Genomic DNA, 24,761 nt, shown 5'->3' with positions numbered 1-24,761 from the left:
CTGTCTCTCCCCCCTCCCCTGCAAACCAATCCCTGACATTCTCTTCCTATGGAACACAGGGAAATGTGGCTCTGTGAGGAAAATAGGGGTCTTCTAACAGCTCTCTGTGGAAGACAGGAGTGCCTGGTGTGCTCTGGTCCATGGGGTCACGAAGAGTCGGACACGACTAAATGACTAAACCACCACCACAGCAGCTCTCTGCTCCCTCAACAAACTACAATTCTTGGTGTGCTTTGAGGGAAGCCATGACTTGTTTAAAGTGGAATGATACTGCTTTAAATGTATAGTGTAGCTGGGGCCCAGGACTAGTTACGGTAATCGTGTACACTTATGCTTCTGGCTATGCCCATTGCTGACACTTGGCAGCCCCCCCCCAAGGGTCACTAATTCTTAACTTACAGTAAATGACAGCCAATCCTCCTTTGAGTTCCTCCAGAGAACAACCACTGGGACCCCAGGGACTCCAGGATGCCCTGGATCCCCAGTAGGACCTGTTCGTCCAATTCCACCAGGGTATCCCTAAAGAAAAGAAAATTGTGCCTTCTTTATTTTGGTTTTGGTAGAACAGCAGAGTTTTTGTCTGTTTCAATCTGCCACATGTGAACATAAGAGCAGCCCTGCTGGATCAGGCCAAAGGCCCATCTAGTACAACATCTTGTTCTCAGGATGCCCACAAAATAGGACCCAAGCACAGTAGTGGCACTCTCCCTTTCTGGGATCCCCAGCAACTGGTATTCAGAGGCAAACTGCCTCCGACAATGGAGTTAGAACATAGCCATCATGGCTACAAGTCACCCATCAACACAATGTTGTAGCACAGTATAGCACTCTTTGTGTATAGTTTACCATGTATCCTTTTGTAGATTCACAGTGGTGTTAAAGGTAAGCAGGTGTTGTGGGTGGATAAGGTTCAGGCATGATGTTAGCACCCAGCATCTGTCAGGGCTCTGGTCCCAAAGCCATAAGAGTCTATGAGTAGTAGCAGCTCTTCTTGGCCCATCCTGAATGCAGCATCAGATTCCATACCTAGCTCCCCACTCCAAACCCCAATGATATATCTTCGCTATGGAGTCTGAGGAAGGGACTTCTGACTCCCTAGAGGACTGAGAAAATCCTGAAAAGCACCTGCAGACGAAGGGTTCTAACCAACTAAGCCATGTCCATATATTTCAATGGGGCTACTCTGAGTAGAAGGAGTATTGTATGCAGCTCCAAACATTATTGCTCAGGGGCCAATGGCTGCCTCAAAGGACATTGCGGTCCTGAAACCCTTGCTTTTGAACTCTGATCTAGCACCCTTGGTGCTGTCCAGGGTCCTGACCTTATCCCACTGTAAAGCTGGCTTAGGGGACCCATTTGTGCTGTCACTTCCTTGTGGTAACAGAGACGCCTCTGGATCAGGTCAGCAGCATTGGGGGTTAATGGGGGCTTGGCAGAGTTCAGTGACATTTGTCATAGGTCTTTGGTTTTGAGTTTATGAGCAGCAGGCAGCAATTTCTCACAATGTCACCAATGTAGCATCACTCTGGGCTGCTATGAACAATTAGATTGTACCAAATCAACAAAGAGGAATTTCTTTAAGACGTTTCAAGCCTTGACCACACAGTTTCATAACATGAGGAATTTCAGTTACCGCACAAACTTTTCTTTCTTTCTTTCTTTCTTTCTTTCTTTCTTTCTTTCTTTCTTTAAAGAGGGCTGTTTCATGGGGAGGTCTTGTGCCTCCTTCAGATGTGGCTAAGAAACAGCTTAGAGCAGAAGCTTAGACCTAGCTCACTTCCCATGCTGGTGTGCTCTGCCCCTAAGGGTCCCACTGACTCTTCATGGCCCACACAAAAATGAGTTACTGAGCCACAGGGTGTGCACCCTTGCCCTAAAACTGTAGTTATGTTAAACAACAATAAGGGAGCTTTTCCTTCTCCATGCCTGGTATAAAAATGATGCCTGGCTTAGAAGAAGGAAGGGAGAAACATTATAAGAAAAAATAAATAAAGTAAAGCCCTGATGGTTCAAATCCAAAGGCTCAGCTAATCTTACATCCTGTTCTAACAGTGGCCAACCAGATGCCCCAATGGCAAGCCTTCAAGTACAACTGCACTCTTCTGCCACTTGTGATTCCCAACAACTAGTATTCAGAGGCATACAGTCGTACCTTGGAAGTTGAATGGAATCTGTTCCGGAAGTCCATTCAACTTCCAAAACGTTCGAAAACCAAAGCCCCGTCAGACGTCCGGGTTCCAAAAGAACGTTCGCAAATCGGAACAGTCCAAGTTCCAGGGCGTTCAGGATCCAAGGTATGACTATACTTGCCTTTGAAAGTAGAGAGAGAAATTAGCACCATGGCTAGCAGCCATTGATAGTCTTACCCTCCATGAATTTGCTGAAGATGCAGCTCTTTGCCCTGGCTTTTGACTTGAGTTCTATTTTTCTTTTTTTAGCATCCAACTTATTTCTGGGGTTCTCAGTTGTTTTGGACTGATTTTAATACTGTATTAAAACTGTATTAAAAAGTCGATGAAGGACAGACAATTATGGAGGAAGAGGGGGACAAGAGCTTAATTAATTAAGTGGCCCATTGGTAAAAGTTCTTATTGTGCCCAAGTTTCAGATTAGGATATTGGATTGAAAAATCTTCTTCAGGGAAGGTTGCCAGCAGAGGTGGATTTATGGAAGCATGACTAGTTTGGGCACACTGGGCACAGAGCCTTGAGGGCACTGCAACTATGATGCAGAAAGTAAGGCAAGAGGCAGTGTGGCTCTCAGCAAGATTAAGAAAAAAATGCCTGGTGTATGACATAGAAAACTATGCATTTTCCAGTTCTCTATAAAATGACTTTGTCTCCAGCCTCAGCTTATGAGCTCAGAAGTTTTCATGGAGACACCACACATGAATGTAAAAGAGAATTTAAAATAACTCATCTTTTTAATCTATACATTGACAGTGTTCACCTATTTTCAAGCACTTCCCAGTCATCTTACCTTCTCTCCCTTTGGTCCCATTGCTCCGCGTCTCCCTGGACAGCCCTGCAAAGCAACGCAGACACCACCAAGTTATTTAATGTTGGGATTCAACATTAAATGAGGAGATCAAACAGCTGAGTTGACAATCTACAGTCTTAAATGTCTTCTAGATTACTTCTTATTCACAAAGTACACCAGGGGAGCTCCATTCACATCAATGGCCTTGAATAAGGGTGCATCGCAGGTCATCTTAAGCTAATCTGTGGGAAGGGACCACTCAGTGGTAGATGCTTTTCCAAAGCAGAGTAAAAAATGTACAGCAGGGGAAATCTCCAGTAATATGCCAAAAATGGCTGGTCTTTCTTCAGTGGTAAAGGGAACCCAGCAGTGGAGGCTAATCCATTAGGGAAAACAGCACACTGCCCCACTGATGTCAATTCACCCTTGACCAGTCCCCACTCCCCAGGCCACCTACTTGCCTTCCTACCTGTTCAAGGAGTGTCCCTGACTTGCTTCCTCTCAGGGTTGCTCTTGCAGAACTCAGCAGGGAGAGGGGGAAATTAGAATTAGTTGGCTCTGCCGGTCACTGACTCTGGTTCTACCTCCTGTTGGGTTCCCTGCCTTCCATTTTATCAGACTCAATGAGCAACAACTCAGGAGACAGGGAAACAGAAAACACAATATACATGTTCAGACTTTGATAAAACTCCTCCACGGTCAGACTGACCCATTGACCAAGTATTCCTCCTTCACTTCTCCCAAGGCACTGTACTTGGCACCAAACAAAGAGCCGATAGCTCAACTTGACTTAGAAAGAAGAGCAACACTAGTTATTTTTTCATGATACACCAGGAGTCCCAGAACTGAACATGACTGCATGTGTCAATATCCACACAGAGCCCAATCTGCAGCTACTACTTACCGGCAAACCTGGCGGCCCAGGTAGCCCACGGGGACCTGGTTTAAGGAGGATTTTTTGCTGCTCCATCAACTGCAAATAGTGGGTAGGACGAAAGTTCTGAGTGGAAACCCCTTTCAACAGAGTCAAAGTCCTTTGTCTATGGGCATGTCCCTTGACAATGCCAGAGGGAGTCTTCAATGATTTTGTGGCACCATCAGGTGCTGCAGAAGCTCTGGAAGGGTGAAGTACAATTCTCCTATCCACAAAGATTGCACCCTTCACACTGGAGTTAGGAAGAAAGACTCTAGGTTTGTTTTCAGGCAATTCATTCCCATCCTCAGGGCTTTTCAAGAGAGTGAGAGGGCTGTCAAGGTCTATGATGGTGACTGGGGACTGCTCCCAAGACCCAATATCCCCCTTTGGCTTTCCTTTAGTGTTCTTATCCAGGGCTCTTGTGATATCCACTTTCTTGATACCCAGTTGACTTTCTTTGGAAGGGCTTTGAAAAAGGATACCATTGTTACTAATCCCATGAAGATCCTGGAGCTCAAAAGAGGGCCATGAGTTACTGTTGGCAATGGAGCCATCAGTATTTCCTTTCTTCTCTGAGCCAAGCATTCTAGATCTGGTCATTTTCTTGTAAGCGACTCTTGGGGGCTCTTCTCTGAAAGTGAGAATCCCCTCCTCTTCTCCATCCTCCTTTGGTCTTTTGGAAGCCATGTCTGAAGTTGTAGGGCGTCTACTGGGGAATGTACTGGGGTTCTTCTGAAGATCCCTTTGTTCAACCATAGGAGACTTCAAAGCCACATCTGAATCAGCAAGCTCTGAGCCCTATAAATAAGAGAGAAAATGGCATTCTAGTGATTCATGCTTGTGCAGACTAGAAAGGCAAAAAGGTGCCTTTGTTGTCATTTGGCCCTAGATCAATAACAGAGCATGTACTTTGTATGCAGATCGAGACTCACTGATTGGTCTACCCAGATAGGGCTGGAAAAAACTTTTATTAAACCCTGTAGAGCAGGCTTCCTCAAACTCAGCCCTCCAGATGTTTTTGGCCCAGAGCTCCCATCATCCCTAGCTAGCAGGACCAGTGGTCAGAGATGATGGGAATTGTAGTCTCAAAACATCTGGAGGGCTGAGCTTGAGGAAGACTGCTGTAGAGCAGTTGCAAGTCAGGGTCTGAACTGAAGGTGATGGACCAGGAGTGAGATTTTGAGGTCAAAGTAGGTAGCTTGATGAGTATGTCAATCAAGTGTGCAGTGGCTATGAAAAAGGCAAATTCTATGCTGTGGATTATTAGGAAAAGAATTGAAAATAAAACTGCCAATATCGTAACACTGTTATACAAATCTATGGTGCATATTCATTTGGACTACTGGTTCTGGTTGCCACATCTCCAAAAAGATATTGCAGATTTGAAAAAGGTTCTGAAAAGGGCCACCAAAATGATTGAGGGAATAGAGTGACTCCCATATAAAGAAAGGTTGCAGCATTTGGGACTTTTTAGTTTGGAGAAAAGGTAAGTAAGAGGCAGCTTGATAGAAGTTTATAAAATTATGCACTGTATGGCGAAATTGGATCGGCAACCTGCCTCACTTTTCAACAGGCACCAAAGCACGTTGGTCTAAATAGGAGAGGAGAAAGGCATTGGGGGAGATCAAAACTGATAAATTTATGATGATTTAGTGTACTTTTATTCAATTTGTTAACAAAAGTGACTCAGTCTTCTCTTTCGATACCAGGTTCTGCCCTTCCAAACTCTCTCCTCTGATGAATCAGCCACACTAGAGGCAACCTAAACTTTTTTCTTTCATTTATTGTGCTATTGTAAAGAACAGCACTGTTGATCTAAATTGATTGTTCTGATTTTTTATTTTTTTTGAAAATGGCAATCACCAGCATTTTTTAGCAAGTTTCTCCGAATGCACACATTTTTTTGTTTACAGTTTTGGCTAATACACACATTCTTGTAAAGCAATTTCCCCTAATATAAACAACATTACTGTATGATATTTTCAGGGCTACATACACTCTGATGCACTGTTACCCTAATATATGCATTTTGTACACATCAGTTGGCTGAAAAAGTGCACTGCTAAATGTGGAGAAGTGCAAGTCTGAAGGGGATAGCTGAGTTTAGTTTAGTTTAATGTATTGTTTTAAAAAGCACAGATTAGGTTGCTTCACCTTTATATGTGGCTGGAATCAAATTTCTCCCCCACCTGTAGCTATAACAAATCTCCTGCAGCAACTGATCCACACTTCGCATTTCTAGGGTAAAGAATTACACTCAAAGGCTGCAATCCTGTGCACGCTTACCTTGGAGTCAATTGTTTTTAACTGGGTTTTACTTCAGAGTAAAACATACACAGAATGGGGCTGCAAATCTTTTCAACTGCTACTGAGAAAAGATACCATACCAAGCCAAATCCCAAAAAAGCCTTTTTCTAATTTTAGAAACTGTCTCACAAAGCATTTGGAATGGGTGATTGCTCAAGCTGACTTAACCGTATCAAGTTTGCAACAGGGAGACGGATGACAGGATGATTTTCTCTAAGTAATATGAATATGTGTACAACTAAAAGAGCACAAATAGACACCCCCCACACATTTTTAAAAAAAAGTTCAAGAGGAGTTAATTATCCTCTCAGTAACAAAATTTGTCATTATTTTCTGGTAACAATGAACATATGATGATCACTGTTTAACGATAAAGGGCTCATTCTAACTAAGTGTTACTCAGAGTAGACTCCCTGGAATATTAGTCATGCCCATTCATTTCAGTGGGTTGAATCCAATGCTAGTACTATTCAAAGCAGATCCACTGAAATGAATGGTGATTTCAATGGGTCTACTGTGAGTGGAACTTAGTTGGCAACATCACAATGGCTCTACTAACTAATAAAAAGTTATGGGCAATATGAAGAACAACAAAATAGTAGTACTAAAACAGCAACAGCAACAATAATTCAGGGGATATACTAAGATTCCCACCTACCTTGAAAATGCTGGAGGCTGGTCCAACACCCCACAAGCCCATCCACAGAAAGCCCATGCAGAAGAAGTCCATGGTGCTCTGATCAAGGGCAGGGTGCTCAATGCAATGGACTAGCTCAGCATGGGCATTCAGAGTTTGGGGGTAATGGATGGACCTGCCCACTTGGCCACAGCTTAGAGTCCATTCCCCTTGTGGGATTTTGTCATACCACCGGGAGAAGAAACCACAAGGATGGCCTAGGTCCCAAGATGCCGCAACTGCTGATTTGTATCAACATTCCAAGGGAAAAGGGAGGATGGCAAGGATATTTCCTTCCCCTCTCCTCCTCCTCCTCCTCCTCGCACCAGGACTCTCTGGCATCACTTTGTTCTTCCTGGCAATTTAGTGACTATGTTAGGAGTTTCCAGAAGCCAAGATCTCAGGATGTGTACGCATGCCATTTTTACTGAATTCATGGCACTCACCAAAATTTTGGCTAAACAAGTTGCTGCTGGAGGAGAAGTTCTTAAACAGACTCATAGAATCATAAAACTGGAAGGTACCCAAGGATCATCTAGTCCAACCGCCTGCAATGCAGGAATCTCAGCTAAAGGATCTATGATAGATGGCCACCCAACCTCTGCTTAAAAACCTCTAAGGAAAGAGAGTCCACCACCTCTCGTGGAAGTCTGTTCCACTGCTGAACAGTTTTTACTGTCAGAATCACACCCCCCCCCAAAAAATGTTTAGTTGGAGTCTCCTTTATTGCAACTTGAAGCCATTGGTTCGAGTCCTACCATCCAGAGCAGGAGAAAACAAGCATGCTCCCTCCTCCATGTGACAGCCCTTACAATATTTGAAGATGGCTATCATATCTCCTCTCAGTCTCCTCTTTCCCAGGCTAAACATACTCAGCTCCTTCAAGCGCTCCTCATAAGGCTGTTTCCAAACCCTTGATCATCTTGGTTTCCCTCCTCTGCACACTTTCCAGCTTGTCAACATCCTTCTTAAATTGTGGTGCCCAGAATGGGACACAGTATTCCACCAAGTTTGTAATTCCATCAAGAAAAGAAATGAGATTGGTCTGGCATGATTTTTTTTAGGAAACCCATGTTGGGTCTTAGTAATCACAGCATCTTTTTCTAAATGCTCACAGACCGACTGTTGAATGATCTGTTCTAGGACCTTCCCTGGTATCAATGTCAAGCTCACTGGTCAGACGTTTGCCTGTCTCCAGTCTGTAGGGACCTCACCTGTTCTCCAAGAATTCTCAAAGATCATAGACATGGGCTCTGAAATTACATCCACAAGATCCTTTAATACCCTTTGCTGCAGCTCATCATATCCTGGAGATCTGAATTCATTTTAAGTAGCTAGGTGTTCCCTTACTAGCTCTTTTCCTATCTTGGGCTGCAGCTCCCTCCTTACATCATTTATTCTGTATCACCAGGTTGGGCATCGCTTTTCTTTGGGGTGAAGACAGAAATACAGTGACAATGGGGAAGAAAGGTGTATACATGGCAGAATCAGAGGAGGCTGCTGCATTAGAGCAAAAGATTGGGGAATAGGAGTTTCCTAGCAATTCCCTTTTACAAATTATAGGATAAGGAGAATATAGAAAAATAGTTTGTGCTGAGTCAGACCGCTGGACAATGTAGTTCAGTACTATCTACACGGACTGGCAGCAGATCTCCAGGATTTCAGACAGGGAGCCTTTTGAAGTCCTACCTGGAGGTGCTGGGGATTGAACCTGGGACCTTTTGCATGCAAGGCAGATACTCTGCCACTGAGCCATGACCTTCCCCACTTCCCAGGATTCTTCAGGGTGAGCCATGATATAAGAGTGCTTTAAATGTATGGTGAAGTTGTGGCTTAAATTCTACTCATTGAAATGGATGAAGTTAACCTTTATGTTGTTGTTGTTGTTGTTGTTGTTGTTGTTGTTGTTGTTAACATTTATTTCCCACCTTCGTCAAGGAGCTCTAAGAGCTGAACACAGGTCTCCTCCCTGTGTTATCCTCACAACAATCCTGTGAGGTAGTTTAGACTAAGAGTGTGTGATTGGCCCAAGGCTACCCAGTGAGCTTGATGGCTGTGTGGGGACTCGGATCTTGATCTCCCAGGTTCTGGTCCAGCACTCTTAACCACTGCACCACACTGACTCACATCATCTCCATCAATTTAATGGGCCAAGCAGGTCTTACACTGGATTCTACCCCCCAGGTTTTGACACCAAACCTGTCACTACTGCGACATCTATGCTACCAACAAAGGGAGGTGTATGTAAACAGGCACACACGTGTTGAACAAGCACACACTACCCATGTAATGAATTTCCTCAAGCTTTGTTGTGGTGACCCACCTCAGAGAGTGGCCTTTATCTCATAGCTCTCAGCACAGATGCTTCCATTCTGAGGCAAGTGTGTTGTTCTCCCAAAGAGCTGCTTGTGAGGTAATTAGAGAGGAGCCTTCTCTACAGAACCACAGACAAAGATCCACTGGCCAAGGCAACACCCAGAGGCATATAAATAGCCGCAAGGAAAGTTGAGGCTGGCCCGTTTTCTGGAAGGTTCTATATAAAGAGCTGGCAGGCAAAACCACCCCTAAAATACTCCAGGCCCCAAAAGGGGCAAGCGAGGTTACCCGAAGTATAACAGAAAACAAGGTAACAGACTTGCAGGAGAGGAAATTTCACCAAGTGCATCATAACTGGTGACCACTGATCGCCGCAACCACAATCACACACCTGAATTTGTCTAACCTTTGCTGGCTTCTGATTCTGGGCACAATTCAAAGTGCTGGTTATGACCCATCAAGCCTTATACAGTGGTACCTCGGGTTAAGAACTTAATTCATTCTGGAGGTCCGTTCTTAACCTGAAACTGTTCTTAACCTGAGGTACCACTTTAGCTAATGGGGCCTCCCGCTGCTGCCATGCCACCACCGCACAATTTCTGTTCTCATCCTGAAGCAAAGTTCTTAACCCGAGGTAATATTTCTGGGCTAGCAGAGTCTGTAACCTGAAGTGTATGTAACCCAAGGTACCAGTGTATGGCTTGGACCAGTCCACCTGTAAGATCATGTCTCCCTTTATGAACCTGCCTAGGTGTTAAGAACCTTGGGTGAGCACCTTCCCTCAGTCCCTTCAGTGTTAGAGGCACAGCTGGTGGTGACACAAGAGCATTTTCTGTGGCTGACCAGATTGTGGGATTCCCTCCCAAGTGAGGTTAGACTGGCTTCCTCTTTGTTATCCTTCCTCTAGCACGCCAAGGTCTTTCTTGGCCTTTGAAAACTAAGTACAGACAATGCTGACCACTGGGCTGCTGTCAGAGTAAACTTTTAATGCTCGTTTTAAATTGGTGTATTTTAACTACTTTGGTGTATTTTTACTACTTTGTATTTATAATGATGTCCTTAAAAGGTTGTAAACCACCTTGAATCCCAACTTGGAAGGAAGGTGGGATATAAAAACACAACAGTAGAAGAAGAAAAAGAAGAATATGCTTTTAAAGCCATCTGTGTTGGCAGCTATCACCACATCTTGTGGCAGAGAGTTCCGTAGTTTCTCTATGCACTGGGTGAAGAAGCCCTGTCTTCTGCCTGTCCTGAACCTTCCAACATTATGAGAGAGGGAAGAAAAAGCTGCTTGTAACCGGCCAGCATGTTGGTGGCAGCGGTAGAGGAGAACTATGTCACATCCGAGAGATGGGTCCCAAGTGCCATAATTAGCAGCCACTGACTCATTCCTCCCCACTCTTTTCAAAAACCACCCATCAGGAGCAAACAGGACAGCCAAACCACAGCAAGGAAGGCCTGCAAAGCTTCCACAGGCCCCTCTGCCATCTGTGTCCTACTTTCTGCGTCTGTATGCCACAGAGGGAAAATGCATTTATTCATTTATTTTAAAGCTATTTCTCCCACCCTTCCTCTACACACACACCTTGCACTGAAAAAACTTTCTCTGAATTGCTGCATGCCCTTCAACATTTATCCAATGAAAATGGGAGAAATGAATGCAACAGCAGCTGCAATGATAGTATATGCTAGGTACTGGAAACAAAAGAGAGACCCCAGGGAAAGAACAATGGCTAAATTAATTGCCAGTATGACATCTAAAATAAGAAATCAAGATGACAAACAGACAAGGAGTGAGTGGGAGTATCTAGGGAAACACATTTTTTTTTTAAAAAAAATGACCACAAATATAAATTCCAGGTAGGGGATACTTTGTGACCAACAATTGACAACATAAAAGATAAGAGAGTGTGGAAAATAAGGTAAAGGACTTAATGTATATGCAGCTAAACAAGATGTAAAAAGAACCCCTGTATAAGAGTGGGAAATGGTGTAATTGTAAAACTGAAAATAACAATAAAAATAATAGAAAATAGGGACATCCCGTTCCATAATGATAATTTTACTATTTATACCCCACACATCTTACTGGGTTGCCCCAGCCACTCTGGGCAGCTTCCAGCATATATAAAAACATAATAAAACATTAAACACTGGGGGGGGGGGGCAGTGGCGTAGCATGGGTTGTCAGCACCCGGGGCAAGGCAAGTAATTTGTGCCCCCTAACCCGTGGATTTGCGCCCCCTAACCCTAACCCCTAGATGTTGCGCCCGGTGCGGCCGGCCCCCCCTGCACCCCCCACGCTATGCCACTGGGGGGGGGACGCTACGCCACTGGGGGGGGAACTTCCCTATACAGGGTTGCCTTCAGACAGCTCAGGGATCGGATAACTTCATGCCTTCCAACATTTCTCCAATGGAAATAGGGACATCCTAAGGAAAAGTGGGACATTCCAGGATCAAATCAGAAATTGGGATGGCTTCTCTAAATCAGGGAAAATGGGGACACTTGGAGGGTCTGTTGCTGGTGATTCAGAACAACTGAGTCATATCAAGCATCATGCTCCACCAGGAAACCCAAAGCCACTCTGAAAAGGCTACTAAAAGGACTATGAGGTTAAATAACACAGGGGTAGGGGAACAATTTTTTGCCAGAGAGCTACAATCTCACACCAGTGATGGCTGGGGCCAGATGAAAAGAGGGCATTTCAATTAATGTACAAGTTACCTTTGCTAGGGTTGCCATATTTCAAAAAGTAAAAACCAGGAGACCCTTAAAGTTTTTGATTGACTTTGTCAACAGACTTTCCTAAAATCCGGAACAAAGCTGTCAGATCTGCCTACAAAAAACATGGTAATGTCCGGACGTATGGCAACCCTACCTTTGCACAGTGGACTAGTTGGCATACATAGGCCATATCCCTACTACAGTGGTACCTCGGGTTAAGTACTTAATTCATTCCGGAGGTCCGTACTTAACCTGAAACTGTTCTTAACCTGAAGCACCACTTTAGCCAACGGGGCCTCCCGCTGCTGCCGCGCCGCTGGAGCACAATTTCTGTTCTCATCCTGAAGCAAAGTTCTTAACCTGGAGCACAATTTCTGGGTTAGCGGAGTCTGTAACCTGAAGCGTATGTAACCCGAGGTACCACTGTATATGTTTAAAGTATGATGATACCACTTTAAACAGTGAGGCTTCCTCTGCCCAAAGAATCAGGGGAACTGTAGTTTTTTAAAAGGGTGCTAAGAGTCGTTAAGAGAATGCTGCTACCCTCACAGAGATAACACTGCTAGAGTTCCCTAGGAAGAGGGATTGATCATTAACCACTGCAAGAATTGTAGCTTTGTGTCTTGGCTCCCACCGAGGGAAAAGCTTGAAGTACAGTTTCTGCCGAAATCTTTAATGCTCAAATTGGTTATGGTACAGTTGTCAATGGACAACTCCTGCAACTTCTCCAACCCCCGTCCTGCTCCAACCAGCGCCTCTACAACGTCTCCTCAGGCCTCATGATTTTCTCCTAACTCTCAGCACTGTCCTATCCTTCGCCCAGGAGCCATTATCATGATTAAAGGACACATTTTAGTGTGGCAGAAATACTCTGACTTCCGGTCAGCGCCGGCGATCGTAATGGCGGATTTCCTCTGAACACCGGAGGAAATCGGCTTCGTGGAGCTGGGGTTCTACCGCTACGGCGAAGCGGGGACCCGAAAAAAATCACAGGTGGGGAAGCCTGTGAACTGTATCAACTAATATGGACAAGGCCCAAAAACAGGTAGTCACCAAAGATGGTAGACTACCAAAACCTTTTTTTGAAATGACTGATAACATGGACTTGATCGATATTTGGAGAACTAAGAACCCCCTGGAGAGAGAAGGAACATTCTTCTCTGAAGCCAAGATGACATGGACTAGAATTGACCAAATTTGGATTACTAGAGGAATGGCTCCAAAGATAAAAAAAGTGGAAATCTGCCCCAAAACATGCTCCGACCATAATGCTGTAAAGATGGAGATGAAGTCAACAACAACCGGAACCTTTAGATGGAGGATGAATGACACCTTATTTAGAGACGAAGAAGTATACAACAAGGCCCAAAAGACTCTAAAAGACTATTTTGAATTAAATCTGCCAACAAACGTGGAGAAAAGAGTAATCTGGGACGCAAGTAAAGCCGTGATGAGAGGGTTTTTGATACAACAGAACGCATTAAAAAAGAGAAGGCAAAATGAGAAAAAAGATAAAATTTTGGAGAAAATTAAAGAAGGTGAGAAAAAATTGAGAGCCAAGCCGAAGTCACAAGAGATTCTGAGAGAAATAAAGATATATCAAACACAATATATGGAATTGATGAATCAGGAAATAGAATGGAAAATTAAACAAATGAGACAGAAGACATTTGAATCGGCGGATAAATGTGGGAAATTACTGGCATGGCAACTGAAAAAAAGACAAAAACTGAATACAATTACAAACCTGGAAGTAGAAGGAAAAGATATAAACAATCCAAATGAGATAAGAAATTGTTTCCAGAAGTACTTTAAGCAACTATACACACAAGGGCCACAGAATGAAAGGGACATTGATGGATTTTTGAAAACAAATGGATTACAAAAAATTTCACAGGAAAGTAAAGCACTGTTGAACTGTAAAATAACAGATCAGGAGATAGAAGGTGCCATCTTAAATATGCAATTGGGCAAATCCCCGGGACCGGATGGACTGACTTCCAGATACTATAGATCCTTGAAGGATTGGATAGTACAACCTCTGAAGGAAGTCTGCAATGAGATTTTGGAAGGGAAAAAGGCACCAGAATCGTGGAAAGAGGCCTACATTACACTTATACCGAAAACAGAGACTGAAAAGACTCAACTTAAAAACTACCGTCCCATATCCTTATTAAATGTGGATTACAAAATCTTTGCTGACATTTTAGCCAAGAGACTGAAAAGAGTATTGATTGAAGAGATACATAAGGACCAAGCGGGCTTTCTGCCGGGAAGACACATATCTGACAATTTGAGGAATGTAATTGACATTTTGGAAAAGCTAGATGTGAATATAAATACTAAAGCTGTTCTGATATTTGTGGACGCGGAGAAAGCCTTTGACAACATTTCTTGGAGTTTTATGAAGAAGAATCTACAGGGTATGGGGTAGGCCAAGGTTTTGAAAACGGTATAGGTGCAATATACTCTGAACAAAAGGCTAAATTAATTGTAAATAATGTGGTTACGGAACAATTTAAGATTGAAAAAGGGACACGACAAGGATGCCCAATTTCCCCTTTACTTTTTATATCGGTCCTGCAGGTTTTGCTGAATATGATTAGAAGGGACCGGTTGGTTAAAGGTATACAGGTCGGAGCCAAACAGTATAAACTGAGAGCCTTTGCAGATGATCTAGTTTTGACGTTACAGGAGCCAGAATCTAGTACTAAAAAAGTTTTAGAACTAATTCAAGAATTTGGTCAGGTAGCAGGATTTAAATTGAATAAGACCAAAACTAAGGTTTTAGAGAAAAATATGACATTGTTTGAAAAAGAGAAATTTCAGAATGAAACAGGTCTGTCTGTGGTGAGGAAGGTGAAATATCTGGGGATTAATATGACATCTAAAAATGGGAACTTGTTTAAAAATAATTACGAGAAATGCTGGTCAGAAGTGAAAAAAGATCTCGAAACATGGTCAAATTTGAAGCTTTCCTTGATGGGTCGAATAGCAGCTATAAAGATGAATGTATTGCCTAAAATGTTGTTTTTGTTTCAAACATTACAAATTGTGGACAAGATGGAATGTTTTAAGAAGTGGCAGAAAGATATTTCTAAATTTGTCTGGCAGGGCAAGAAGCCTAGGATAAAATACAAGATTTTGACTGATACAAAAGAAAGGGGTGGCTTCGCCCTGCCAGACTTCAGACTCTATTATGAGTCAGCAGCATTCTGCTGGTTGAAAGACTGGCTGCTTCTGGAAAACACAGACATTTTGGATTTAGAAGGTTTTAACAATGTGTTTGGATGGCATGCATATTTGTGGTATGATAAGGTTAAAGCTCATAAAGCGTTTAAGAATCACATTGTTAGGAGATCTTTGTTTAATGTTTGGACTAGATATAAGGATCTACTGGAAAACAAAACCCCAAGGTGGTTGTCACCAATGGAAGCGAAAGCTCAGAAAAAACTCAATATGGAGGCCAGTTGGCCAAAATATTGGGAAATTTTGGAGCAAGAAGGAGATAGACTGAAATTGCAGAGTTTTGAGAAATTAAAAAACAAAGTCCGAGACTGGCTACATTACTTTCAGATAAGGGAGGCATACAATTTGGACAGGAAAATTGGCTTCCAGGTGGAAAAATCTAAATTAGAAACAGAAGTGCTAGAACCTAAAACTAAAATCATGTCAAAAATGTATAACTTGCTGCTGAAATGGAATACACAGGATGAAACGGTTAAGTCAGCTATGATTAAATGGGCACAAGATCTTGGACATAACATTATGTTTGCTGATTGGGAACAGTTATGGACCACAGGTATGAAATTCACGGCATGTAATGCCTTAAGAGAGAATATTATGAAAATGATATACAGGTGGTACATAACCCCAGTCAAGCTCGCAAAAATATATCATTTGCCCGATAATAAATGCTGGAAATGTAAGGAAGTGGAAGGTACATTTTTTCACCTATGGTGGACGTGCCCAAAGATTAAGGCCTTTTGGGAAATGATTTATAATGAAATGAAAAAGATATTTAAGTATACTTTCCTGAAAAAACCAGAGGCTTTTCTCTTGGGTATAGTCGGCCATTTGGTGTCAAAGAAGGACAGAATCTTTTTTATGTATGCTACAACGGCAGCAAGAATACTTATAGCAAAGCACTGGAAGACTCAAGATTTACTCACTCTGGAAGAATGGCAGATGAAGTTGATTGACTGTATGGGATTAGCAGAAATGACCGGCAGAATCCGCGACCAGGGAGAAAAGTCAGCAGAAGAAGATTGGAAGAAATTTAAGGAATATCTACAGAAATATTATAAAACTAATGAACTTTGAAAAGATGTTGGTTTGAACTTTGGTGGTCTCCAGCTGTTATGATAAAGATAATGGGGATTATAATTGCTTTTGTTACTAAACTTAAAAAAGTTGAGTGGAAAATAAGGTGATATTTTAAAAGGAATGTTAAGAGATTAGGATTTGCTGAACTAACAAATTGAACTAGAGAACAAGAAGGGGAGGTATGAGGAAGTCAAAGAAACATGTGACTGAAAATTGTTATTGATATTGAATTGTTTTTAATTCTTTTCTTTTTCTTTTTCTTTTTGTCTTTATATAAAATTGGAAAATTTAATAAATATTCATTTAAAAAAAAAAAAGAAATACTCATGGAAGGTGTGGCCTGTGGAGAGTCCTGAGGGCCAGTCAGAAAAGGCTTGGAGGTCCATATTCAATTATTCCAGCCTCATGTTTCCCATCCATGCTATAAATGAAGGAGGAGAAGAAGAAGAGTTTGGATTTAATATCCCGCTTTATCACTACCCGAAGGAGTCTCAAAGTGGCTCACATTCCCCTTTCCCTTCCTCCCCCACAACAAACACTCTGTGAGGTGAGTGGGGCTGAGAGACTTCAGAGAAGTGTGACTAGCCCAAGGTCACCCAGCAGCTGCATGTGGAGGAGCAGAGACGCGAACCCAGTTCACCAGATTACGAGACTACCGCTCTTAACCACTACACCACACTGGCTCTATGTGAGACCTATGCCCACATAAAGCAAAGACTACAGGACCATGTGAATGGTCTATCCCATCACGTCTCACTGGTCCTAAGGTGTGAGGAGGAAATGTAGACACTTTCAGAGAGCCTAAAACAAAATAAGCAATTTTTTAAAAAGAAGAAGGTGCCAGGCCACATGGAGGATAAAAAAAAAGCAGCTGCACCAGAAAGGCAAACATGAATAAAACCTATTTTTGCAATTGGTGTGCAAGAATAGAATTGGGAGCCTTTTCTTTAGAAGCAAAGCTAAAAGACAGAAGAAGAGCAAATAGAGAAAATTTGGTGCTCAAACACATTAGGAACCCAACTCATTTTGCTATTCATTCTTGCAGGCCAATACAAAACCTTTGATTTGGAAAGAGCTATTTTTACTGCCACCGCTAACATAAAAAAAACCCACAGTATAATTTTAAAATACCACCAATAAAATAAAAATAAAAAGGAGGAAAGCAAGAATGAATGTGTAGTTTAAGAGCTGCAAGGCGGTACTGGGGGAAGGTACAAATATAATGCTCTGGAGATGGAAAGCAGAAGCAGCTATAGCTCAGAATCTATTTAAACATAAACTCCAAATAGCATAATAAAATACAATTTTTAAAATAGAAAAAATATGGGGAATCTCCAGACCAGGGGTCAAATGTGTCCCTCGAGGCATCTGAATTTGGTCCTTGGAACTTTCCCCCAACCAGAAACTTCACTGGGCCCAGTTATACTTTTGATATGCTTGTGTATTTTCTGCTGTGGCATAGTATTTTAACCTGGTACTTTATTTTGAGACTCTCTGCTGTGGAAAGCAACTCACACATTCCATACACTAACCAAACTAAACAAGAACCTAGGGGTAAAATCTGTGCCAGTTCTCAATGTCTTGATAGGCAACTTGTGAAACATTTTTGTTGCTGTTGCTGTTGATGAAGACAAGTGTAAGAACAGACTCCACAGCCATATAGTGAGACAGCATCATTGGCAAACAGATTTCTCAATACAGTGGTACCTCGGGCTAAGTACTTAATTTGTTCCGGAGGCCAGTTCTTAACCTGAAACTGTTCTTAACCCGAAGCAGCACTTTAGCTAATGGGGCCTCCCGCTGCGCCATCAGAGCACGATTTCTGTTCTCATCCTGAAGCAAAGTTCTTAACCCAAGGTACTGTTTCTGGGTTAGCGGAGTCTGTAACCTGAAGCGTATGTAACCTGAAGCGTATGTAACCTGAGGTACCACTGTATTTTCCTGACTCCTAACTCTATGTAAGTTTGCTCATTAGAGCCTGAATCCTGAGAAAACAGTCATTGCAGTTGTTGTTGTTGTTTAGTCGTTTAGTCATGTCCGACTCTTCGTTACCTCCTGGACCAGAACACGCCAGGCACTTCTGTCTTCCACTGCCTCCCGCAGTTTAGTCAAACTCATGCTGGTAGCTTCGAGAACACTATCCAACCATCTCGTCCTCTGTCGTCCCCTTCTCCTTGTGTCCTCCATCTTTCCCAACATCAGGGTCTTTCCCAGGGAGTCTTCTCTTCTCATGAGGTGGCCAAAGTATTGGAGCCTCAGCTTCACGACCTGTCCTTCCAGTGAGCACTCAGGGCTGATTTCTTTAAGAATGGATAGGTTTGATCTTCTTGCAGTCCATGGGACTCTCAAAAGTCTCCTCCAGCACCATAATTCAAAAGCATCAATTCTTCGGCGATCAGCCTTCTTTATGGTCCAGCTCTCACTTCCATACATCTCTACTGGGAAAACCATAGCTTAGTATCCATCAACAGGCGTTATCCTCTATGAATCTGTCTAATCCTCTTTTAAAGCGATCCAAATTGGTGGCTATCTTGAGGAAGCTGAGTGGGGAGTTGGCATGTGTGGTGGAAGGCCACATGTTGCCACAGGGTGGACTAGGGACAAATGCCCACTCCGTCCCCAGCCACAGGCATTTCAGCATAGTCTAGGGCTTGCTGGAGGCTCCACAACAATCTGGATAGGATAAATGGTGCAGTGCCAGATTTAGGGTGGTGTGAGTTCCCACGAACAGAGTTTAGAGTTTGCAGGGGGGGGTTGCCTCAGGGGAATAGGGGTCTCCTAACAACTCTCAGAACACTTAAACTACAGCTCCCAGAATTCTTTGGGGGAAGCCATGGCATTTTAAAGTGGCATCATAGTGCTTTAAATGTATGGTGTGAATGTGGCAAAATAAATGGCACTGTTCTCTTTGAGGTTTGTCTGAATACCTCAGGTGTGGGGAACCTTCAGGCCCCCCAGATATTGCTGAACTACAACTCTCAATACCCCTGGTCAGCAGTTTTGCTTACTGGGACCGTTGCAGTTCAGCAACATCTGAAGGTTCAAAGGTTCCCCACACCTGGAATACTTGAACTATTTAAAATTATTGGTAGTACAGTGGTACCTTGGGTTATGAACTTAATTCGTTCTGGAGGTCCGTTCTTAACCCGAAACTGTTCTTAACCTGAGGCGCACTTTCACTAATGGGGCCTCCCGCTGATGCTGTGACACCCCCATGAGATTTCCGTTCTCATCCTGGGGCAAAGTTCGCAACCCGAGATACTACTTCCAAGTTAGCGGAGTCTGTAACCCAAAGCGTTTGTAACCTGAGGTACCACTGTACGGACTGACTTTTATTTATAAAATGTTTTCATTGTTTTTACATGTGGATTTTTTTTAAAAAAAGAAAATGTTGATGTTCTTACCTAAAATCAGGTTGAGATATTCTAAGGGAAGCAACTCATACATGGAATCAAATAAATGCCCTGATTTGTTTCTTTGAGCAAAATAGAGAGATGTGTGGATCATGGCGTTCTGCAGTTCAGACACCAGGTGGTGCTTAACTTCATGATAATCAGGGGGGAGTCTTCTGCCTCTGTTCTGTTCCTTTTCTTAAACTTTTTTATTTAGCGATAACAACATACGTGACCAAACATGCAACTTATAATACAATTCATCACATCTGAAAACCCAACCATAAACGTGTTCTCCAATTTTAAATATATAAATGTTTTAAATAAATAAATATTTAAATCATTTTGCTCTCCCTATGCCACCCCCACACCGTCTCTCAATATCCCAAATTGTATACATTTTGCTATCTTTGCAACATGCAGCACCTTGCTAAAACCATTCTCCTTTCCAGTAGGAATTTGAGCAGAACACTGTTTAATGGCAAGCAACATTTCTGGCTGCTCTTAAATTTCCAACTACAGTAATATGAGTTGGACCTCCTTTCTCAAATATCTAAGCCATACTTGTATGAGATTTAATGCCATAACATAACCCACTTGTTCTGGTCTTTTATTCCCCCCCCCCCAAAAAAAAATAAAGGGAGACAATAAACTTATTGTCTAACGCTCTGAGTGATGTGTCATCTAAGTCTCTCAAGACAACAATAAAGAAAAGAAGTGTGGGTGGGGAAATGAGTATTTGTGGGGGAATATTGGGTAGAAAGAGCTTGTGACCCTGCTGCTCACACTTCATCCAGTAACCATATTTCCAGTTTTGCCTGCATTGGCCCAGCCTGGTTAGCATAGGCGCCAACTATAGGGGGCCCAGGCACCCACATGTTTTTGGTAGGTGCTCAGCACCTACTGTGTGGGCTCTTGTGTGACTTCCAGTTTTTGTACCAAAAGTTGTGTAGGAGGCCTTACACAACTGCAGAGGCAACGTCAGAGGTCTTGCGAGGTCTTGGGTGTGAACTGCCAGGCCTCAGAAGCACCGCTGGGCAGGTTGATGCAACATGACGTCGTGAAATTGTGACATCACATTACATCGCAGGTGCCACTGGGCACCCATAACTTGGGGCCCAAGTTGGCACCCCTTCTGGTTAGGGATGAACAACTCTGTCAGTTTTGGTTTCTCTTTCACATTTTGTGTGTTTTAGTGTGATTTTCTTCTAACTTCTGTTTGCAGTTTTGCCTAAGATGCACATCTTTATAAAGCAATTTCCCCTAATATACAGCATTGTCAGTTTCATTAACAATTGTATTTTTTGTGCATGCTTTCCTTTAGTCCATGCATTTTTTGTCCCACATTTTTTGTCCCACCTTACCTGGCATTGTAGAATTTGGAGAAGTGCAAATTTTGAAGGATGGCTGCCTTTTAGTTAACATACTGTTTCAGAAAGTGGGAACTGGGTAGTTTAGCCTTTAAATATGAACTGAATCTTATCTCTCCACCAGGAACACTTGAAGATCCCAACAAAAACAGACCAAATCTGCGCCTCTTGTAATAATGCACAGCTCAGAACTCAAATACTATCATAGCCATGGCTACTCAGAAGTAAGTCCTATTGAATTCAATGGAACTTACTCCCAGGTAGGTGGAGTTAGACTGCAGGTTCAGGTAGCAGCAAAATGTTCAGGTTCATGGGTCAAAAAATAAATAAAATTTAACAGTGTTTTGAAAACGTATGCATATTTTAAGAGGAAACAGGTTTAACCATTTCCCCCCTCAAAAGAAAAGAAGTTTACATACTGAAACATGTGCTGTATTTGAATGCAAATTTAAATGCACAGATTAATACAGAAATAGAACAGAATGGACATGAGTGAACACAGGGTTAAGAAGTACAAGGTTGTATCAAAGTAAGTAACATCCATCAATTTCAATGAGTCTACTCTGAGTAGGACGGCTGGATACAACCCAGAGACTGGAAATAAGCAGACTGGTTCATTTTGAGTTCACAGTGACCATTCTTCACTGGGGATGTTCAGAAGGGAACCCGTAAAAGAAAAAAATGTACATCTTGTGTATCTCAACCACCCCTTGGTGACTATTCAAACAGCTTGAAACATTACATGATTTATAGCTCAAATGGCATCTGTTCTTCATATCGGTGACCAGAGATGATGCAGGGAGAAAAGATATACCTCCCCCTCTATCAATCACCACCAGCCAAAAACTCCCAGGGTCCTAAGGTGCCCTTTGCTCTGCAATAAACTAGTGAAAAGTTGTCAGTGTCTGGCAATGGAGACCGGTTCATTAAGAAGAAGAAGAAGAGTTTAGATTTGATATCCTGCTTTATCACTACCCTAGGGAGTCTCAAAGCGGCTAACATTCTCCTTTCCCTTCCTCCCCCACAACAAACACTCTGTGAGGTGAGTGGGGCTGAGAGACTTCAGAGAAGTGTGACTAGCCCAAGGTCACCCAGCAGCTGCATGTGGAGGAGCGGGGAAGTGAACCCGGTTCACCAGATTATGAGTCCACCGCTCTTAACCACTACACCACGCTGGCTCTGCCCCAGCAACTTCTGACTGCCCTTAGTCAGCCCTCTCTCAGAAGAACATAAGAAGGGCCCTGCTGGAACAGGCAAGTGGTCTATCTTGCCCAGCATCCTGTTCTTAAAGTAGCCAACCAGATGCCTGTGGGAAGCCTGCAAGCAGAACCTGGATACAGGACCTTCCTCCCCTCCCGTGGTTTCCAGCAACTGCTTATCAGAAGCATTGCTGTCTCTGACCACTAGGGCCAGCCCCTGAATTGAATCAGGACCATATCTGCATCGAGGCTGACATATTTTAAAAAGTGAAAAGTTGTTGAGCTTTTTTCTTTTCCCCCAAAGTTGTTGGTCTTTTCCTGCAAGTTCTCCCCCCCCCAAAAAAACCCCCCAACCACCCACAAAAAATATGAATTTTCTGAGCTATTTTTGAGCTTCCTGCAGCCAATCAGAAGCTGTGCTTTGGTTTCTGAATGTTTTAGAAGTCGAACAGACTTCCGGAACTGATTCTGTTTGACTTCGAAGGTACAACTGTGCAATGTAACCACAAAAAACAGCAACCATGGAGCCGTTCTCTATCTACCTCTCTAGGTGCAAAAGGAGGAGAAGCTGCAGGCAAAAGTTAATGTGGAGGGGAGTACCTCAGCTGCTTCTCATTATTTCTTAACCCATAACTCCAAAGCAGTGGATTCTTCCCCCCTATTTTTACAAGTCCAACTGAACCTCTAAAACATCCCAGGAGTTTTCTGTTTCTGATTAGGAGCTTGGGAGGGAGGGAGGGTGTGGGGAGTGACTTGTCCCAGTTCCAGAGTCTCATTACATTTCTCTCCAGGCCCATGAAACTCACAAGCACTCTTACTATGGCAGAAATGTAACTGAAACATAAATCAACTCTCAGAGGCAGAAGTGGTGGCAGCAGCCAATATTAGTAGGCAACGGAAACAAACAACAGCTTAAGGAAAAGAAGAGGGGAGTCCAAAATTAGACTGGGATATTTTCAGGGTGCCCCCAAGCTCCCTGTATTTTGCAGAAGGGGTTCGAACACAGAAGAGCCAAAACTCAGTGGCAGGGCAACTGCTTTGCATGCAGAAGATCCCAGGTTCAGTCCCCAGCATCTCGAGGTAGGGCTGTTGTGGAGGGGTGGGGTGAGTAAAAAAAATCTGTGCTGGAGGAGACTCTTGAGAGTCCCAGGGACTGCAAGAAGATCAAACCTCTCCATTATGAAGGAAATCAGCCCCGAGTGCTCACTGGAAGGACAGATCGTGAAGCTGAGGCTCCAATACTTTGGCCACCTCATGAGAAGAGAAGACTCCCTGGAAAAGACCCTGATGCTGGGAAAGATGGAGGGCACAAGAAGGGGACGACAGAGGACGAGATGGTTGGAAAGTGTTCTTGAAGCTACCAGCATGAGTTTGACCAAACTGCAAGAGGCAGTGGAAGACAGGAGTGCCTGGCATGCTCTGGTCCAGGGGGTAACGAAGAGTCGGACACGACTAAACGACTAAACAACAACAAAATCAATCAATTTTCCAGCCAGACTGGCAATATTCCCTCACTCACACAGTTTACGATATTCCTGCATCCTTCAGCAGAGGTTCCTTTCATTCAGCAAAGTAAGCGGCTCATGTATATGTCAAACAAAGCTTTAATAATAAAGAAAACTGTAACACAATAACATACTCTGTGAGAGAAACTAAAACAGCAACATGAGCAAGAATGAAGCAAGAGTGACAGTTGGTCTCTCTAACTGAACACTCGAAGGGAGGGGCCGATTCCAGAGCACAGCACAGCACACAAGCCCCGCCCACCAGATGCCAGACATTCTACTAATCAAATTAGGCCCCATTGTTTTTCTTACAAGGGCTGGGGTAGTCCCCTGCCTGAAACCTTGGACAACCACTGTTGATCATAGGTCAGTGGCTACCAAATAGATAAGAAGTGTGGACCCTCTGTTTTTCAAAAGCCAAGCCATGGACCCTCTGTGTAAGCTGGGGTCTGTGGACCACCAATTGGGAACCATTGGTATAGACAATATAGTGCTGGATGGACCACTGATGTGACTTGGTGTAAGGCATTATCAGTTACTCAGAATCATAAAATGTAAAAGATTAGGGAGTGAAGCAAATTAAAATAATGATGCCATACCACTCTGTACATGACCCAGGTCCTTCATTACTGAGGATCACTAATTAAACTTTTTTGAACTATACCTCTCTCCCCACCCAGGCCCTTTCCCTCACACTTTTTGCCCCTGGATCTTTGTTCACTGCACATTCCCATCAATTCCAGGGTGGTCAATATAAATCACTTCGGGAAAGACTGAATCCACTTTATTTTGGGAAGCTAACAAGTAGGGGAGAGATAGAAAAAGTCTGTCTTTGTGGGATGTTTCCAGAGGCCTCCTGACAGAGGTGATCATAGTGTGACCAAAGCAGTTTCTGTGCCAAAACAGTCGTTCCAGAAGGATTCCATGGCTGATGGTATTGAAAGACACTGAAGAGGTTAGGGAGAATGAACAAGGACACATTTCCCCTTACTTTTTTTTTTAAAAAGAAACGGCTTCAGTATTTTTTTAAAAAATCAACAAAAAAGGA

The 24,761-nt window shown here is 43.1% G+C and overlaps 1 protein-coding gene across 1 annotated transcript in view; it reads right to left on the bottom strand.

Moving 5' to 3' along the window:
• The window catches only part of LOC310754819 (uncharacterized protein), a 149,653-nt gene that overhangs the window by 79,611 nt on the left and 45,281 nt on the right, over positions 1 to 24,761 (bottom strand). The window contains exons 7-9 of the mRNA XM_083597134.1: positions 3,884 to 4,693; positions 2,980 to 3,024; positions 400 to 519 (exon numbers count right to left, since the gene is read on the bottom strand). Coding sequence (XP_083453260.1) covers positions 400 to 519; positions 2,980 to 3,024; positions 3,884 to 4,693 — 975 coding nt within the window. The remainder of the gene's footprint in view (positions 1 to 399; positions 520 to 2,979; positions 3,025 to 3,883; positions 4,694 to 24,761) is intronic.

Source organism: Podarcis filfolensis (genome assembly GCF_964270895.1).
Source record: "Podarcis filfolensis genome assembly, chromosome: Z".
NCBI classification, from domain to species: domain Eukaryota; kingdom Metazoa; phylum Chordata; class Lepidosauria; order Squamata; family Lacertidae; genus Podarcis; species Podarcis filfolensis.
Note: the sequence above shows the minus strand (reverse complement) of the source record. Positions and strands in the feature narration are given on the sequence as shown.